General features: G+C 34.1%; 1 protein-coding gene across 1 annotated transcript in view; it reads left to right on the forward strand.

Moving 5' to 3' along the window:
- Positions 1–1,294, forward strand: part of hoxa13b (homeobox A13b) — a 2,091-nt gene extending 797 nt beyond the window's left edge. The window contains exon 2 of the mRNA XM_060920550.1: positions 357–1,294. Within this exon, the coding sequence (XP_060776533.1) occupies positions 357–598 (242 nt within the window). The 3' untranslated portion in view covers positions 599–1,294. The remainder of the gene's footprint in view (positions 1–356) is intronic.
- Positions 1,295–5,289: the final 3,995 nt, after the last annotated feature.

Here is a 5,289-nt window from a genome sequence, read left to right on the forward strand (position 1 = left end):
ATCAACATTTTACACAATTCTGTGCAAAAATATTATTACCCTACAAATATAGTCTATACTTTTTTTTTTTTTTGCAACATTTGGGTTAAACTCTATATCAGAAACAGCGTTTATGGCGCTCGTTTAGTTCTTTACATGAATGTGTTTATATTCATCAGTTCAGCTTGACCTTGATGTGTATCTTCATTTACCCCATTTCTAAAATTTGACATGTATGTTCTTTTCTTTGAATGTGCTAACGAATCAGAGTTTATCTGGATGAATTTGTAAATATTTTCTTATGAGTTTTTGCCATCGATTTAACCATTATATACATATTTATGTATTATTTATTTATTTCTAATCTCGGCCCCTAGACAATGTGTCAGGAAGTGATGGCGCTTCCCTTCGCCGCGGAAGGAAGAAGCGCGTCCCCTATACCAAAGTCCAGCTAAAAGAACTGGAGCGCGAATATGCGGCCAATAAGTTCATCACCAAGGATAAACGGAGACGGATATCTGCTCACACAAACCTGACCGAGCGCCAGGTCACCATCTGGTTTCAGAACAGGAGGGTAAAGGAGAAGAAGGTGGTCAACAAATTCAAGAGCATCACTTAAGGGGCTACAGAATTTGAGACGGACAGAGAGAAGCCACTTCGTTATTTATTATGTTCCTCTGGGAGTGACTGTGCTGAGATGTGTAGCTTCCATGCAAGAAAAACAAAAACAAAAAAACTTTCTGCTTAACCTTGAAGGACATATATGTTACACGGTGGTCGTGATGAGGGGCAAATAAACTACCAACACATTTGTATGCATATACACAATTTCTTTGTTTTTGTGGCAGTGCTACCCGCCACATTAACCCTGTTCGTACTGTAACACGAAACCATTGGGTTAATTGTAATTGCGCGAGACACAAATGCTGTGTTTAGGTTCAGGAACATGAAGCTACAATCAACCCAATGTTGCCAGAATACGCCGTTAAGGCTATAGACCAGAGGTCATCTACTCCAGCCCTGGAGGTCCGGAGTCCAGCTCAGTTTGGTGATTTTCAGGCTCAAAGACACCTGATTCAACTTGCATCCAGTACTGGAATTGATGACCCCAGCTACAGACCACCATTACATTACTAGTTTATGTAAATAAATAAGCATCCTCTTAGATATGACTACATGGTATCTTAAAGATTTTAGATAGAAAATATAATTATTCACAGATTGCTCAGTGTTTGTACCCTGCTAAGTCTCTAGTCCAGGTTGTTTATGGAGCAAGCTCCTTCCTATTTGTTACTGCAAACAATATTCCAATAAAACTCCCAATTTTAATATTTCCAGTAAGGACTGCAAAATGCTCATCGTTATGCCTAGATTGTTTGAGCATTGTAAAAGTGTTTTTTCCCCCCCTCAGAAATACAGGTGGAAAAAATAGACAAAAAGACAGCATTTATGTGACAATGTTACAGGCGGGGGGGAACGAAACTTGAATGTACACCACAATGTTGCCATCTAGTGGTAGACTTGAGTCATGGCATCTGTGGAAGCAGTAGGAAGAAATATGGAACTTCCAGGATTAAGGAGAAACCTAAAATGAAAATACCACATGAGGACTTTGTATACAGGACAAGGTATAGCCTAGACGTAGTTCAAATAGTAGGGCACGTGTAATATCAGAGCAGGGTACGAAAGTACATTTTAAGTGCAACGACATTCGCAACACAATGTAATAAGTGAACAGGTATTCCAGGTATTACACACAACATGATAAGACTCGGGACAAACCATCCAAATGGGAAATAACACAAATTACTATTACTGTTACTATGATCGTAACCCCCCTCCCCCCGTAGAACACAGGCTAACTGAGCTCTTATTATAGCTCTACACTATTATAATGACTTTAAGGCCTCACAAAATGACACTGCAGCCATTCCTCAGGGCAATTATGTCATTCGCAGTATGACATAATTAATTGCCTCAAGACTTGAGTGCAAATGTTTAAAATATTTAAATTGAATGTAAATGTTCTGTAAAACCTGTACCACTTTTTTTTTTTGACCAAGTTTACCAAGATGTGTCTGTGTGTTGGGAGAAGAGAGGCATAATGAATAAGCCATGCTTAATACTCGGCATCCCTGAAAGTAGGGGACAAATGCTGGTTTTACAGAACATTTACACTCATTTTAAACATTTACACTCCAGTGCTGGGGCAATTAATTCTGTCGTACTGCGAATATCATACTAAGATCAATTAATTGCCCTGAGGAGTGGCTGCATTGTCGTTTTGCGAGGCTTTAAAGTCATTGTAATAGTATAGAGCTATAATAAGAGCTCAGTTTGGTGTTTTAATTATGGATGACTATATATTAGCAATAAATAAATGATTAGTGTGTGAAGAGATACGTAACATCAATTGATGGGCCTACCAACGATCGGAGTATAAATCAATTAATTCTTGTGGAATAAATGAAATGTGCTGTGATCTGCATCCCGTATTGGCCTGGAAAAGCACGTGGACCTTGGAAAAATATTATTTTCCACTTTTTTTTTTTTAAAACAAAACGTATTTTAAGGGATCGCTTCTCCAGACGTTTCTGCACCAACTATATATATATATATATATATATATATATATATATATATATATATATATATATATATATATATATATATATATATATATATACTACTCAAACTCTATAGTCATTTGATGTCCATTCATTTAGGTTTTCAATATTTCTAACACTTAAAGAAACTCGAAACGGATATGGAAAATAAAAACTAGCCACGTAGAACTTAACAAGACACTGACAGTGCACACAGTCTTTGATTTTAAAATAAAAATGGTGATAAAAAATTATTTAATTCTTTAAATTCTTTCAAATCCTTTCAAATTAATTAAAATATAAATTCTTAATATTTTAACAATCATTAAAAATTCTATTTAAAATCACATTTTCAATCTTTTTTAAAATTCAAAATAAAACAATTTGTTTGCCATATTATCACCAAAGAGACGATAAATTTCAGAGGCTTTCAAACATGCACATCTTTATACATGTAATTTTTTTGTAAGGAAATTCACATGATTACCTTCTAAATTAATGAATAAATTAATTTTTGAAGACAGTCTTGCACCTTGGTTTTACCATATAATACAAATTTCCAATTTCTTTTTTAAAGACTACAATCTTATCAAAATCATAAGATACCTAGTATCTGATGTTTGTTAAAGCTATAACATTTTGACCCTCAATAAGCTTCAAAGTTATGCATCATATATATAATTTATTCAGCGACATGTAGACAACATTTTAAGGTTGTGACACTGATTAAAGTCCCAATTCCAAGGTCTCGAAATGTAATCCAGAAACTAATTATGGAACAATAAGGTGCAGATGAATGAACTTAAAAGGCAGTGAATATAAAACGTGGTTTAGACCAATGCAGTTATATGGCAGAGAGTAATCTAGTCTCTTAAGTCGAAAATGAATATTGTTTAAAAAAAATGGGCAAGCATGGTGAAGATGACATTACAGTTTTATTCATTATTTTCCTCCTTGCATCACATTAAAAAGAAAATCATAAAATTGTCCAAAGTAACGCAGAACCTTCGAACACATAGATGCAGGAAATAAGAAATAAAAAGAAAAAAGAAATTGGGGCCGTATGTTTTCATGGTAGTTTAAATGAACGCGGTCAGCTTTTGAAGTGGTGGATAAAAAGCGACTTAAAAGACAAAACACTGTACAAAATTTCCCACACTTGTCTAATCCAATAGATGTGTGCCAAATGTACCTATGTGTACTAAACGACCGCCACTCTCATTGTGGGTTAAACAGTGTGTCATCAGCCCTTCAGTTACAACTACAGTTCTGGGCTATACACAACTATATACATAATAAATACATTAGATGATGAAAAATTTCGAATGCATTAATAAAACGAAATACAAAAACACAATGCATTTCAGTTTTAAGCCAGCAAGAACATACTGCAAGAGGAAAACAAGTTCACTGTCTTTTTTCCTCCCTAGAAATTGACACCATGGGGTTTCAAATGTGCAGATAAGTTTCTTCCCCAAACAGTTTGTCTTAATCTAAATTTTTAGCAGTCTAAACTGGTGACGCTAAACCATTTCCACAATGACCTGATGTTGCACATGAGGTTTCAGTGAAAACACACGGAGGTTCCCCTCCGGGGCCCCTGCACTGCAGCAAAAACATATCACAGAAAATGAACCAATAAGCACTGCTGCAGGAAAGTACCCGGATGGAAAGAAATAGGGTGTTTGCTGCCACCCAAAGGCGGAATTAAAAACATCATTGCATTTTCAAAGAGTGACTGTGCAAGTGTCATTTACTTCTAAGGTGATGAAAATAGCAAATAATAATAAATCTATTGTGAGCTTTATTAAGAAGACAGAAAACAAACACGTTCAACATTAAAGATTTATTGAACTACATACGTGCACAACTATTTCAGAGAATACCCCATTGTGTTTTTAATTGCACATCTTTTATTTCTAACAGTTTCACAGTCAGGTATACTAAGTGGCTTCTTCTCCTACCTCTAGCACAGTCTTCTGTAACGATCCTCATATAAAATCACTACCAATAACTATTAATAGTGTACAACGTCACTGTCTTTAAAAAAAAATATATATATACATTTATACATACTGTCATGTCAAAGCAAGTACACTTTCACGCCAGCCTCCTGATAAAATAGTACTGATGATTAATGAGTTAAATATTAATTAAAGGCTATTTTCATTGACCATGGATTTATTAAACATTACTTGGTCTATATAACACCTGATATAACCCGGTCACACTTAATAACATTTTTTTGAGATGTAATGACAAAAAATTAGATGCCAAATTAAACGCTGTTAGGTATTGTGCTATAAAATAAAATAGCATTATTTGAAGTCGGCATTTACACTTTTGGTGTAAATACTAGCATTATTATAATATGACTTTTTAAAGCCAAAAACAACAAAAACGCTTCAACGAGACAACATTCAGAAAGAATGATTAATTTATTATTATTATTATTATTATTATTATTATTATTATTATTATTATTATATCGTAATATTATGAGTTTACTTTATAAACCGATTCATTGTGTATAATGTTCATTATTTGATCCAAATTTTCTTAGCAAACTTTTGTTACTGGTTGTTTGGTTAGCACCTGTTGTACAAATATACTGTGTTTGAATTATAGCTGATACAGTGATCATGCTTTTATAATGCGACATTATTTCTTTCGCGTTTCATAACCCATTTAGAAAGGAATAATT

Source organism: Neoarius graeffei, chromosome 5 (assembly GCF_027579695.1).
Source record: "Neoarius graeffei isolate fNeoGra1 chromosome 5, fNeoGra1.pri, whole genome shotgun sequence".
In the NCBI taxonomy this organism is placed as follows: domain Eukaryota; kingdom Metazoa; phylum Chordata; class Actinopteri; order Siluriformes; family Ariidae; genus Neoarius; species Neoarius graeffei.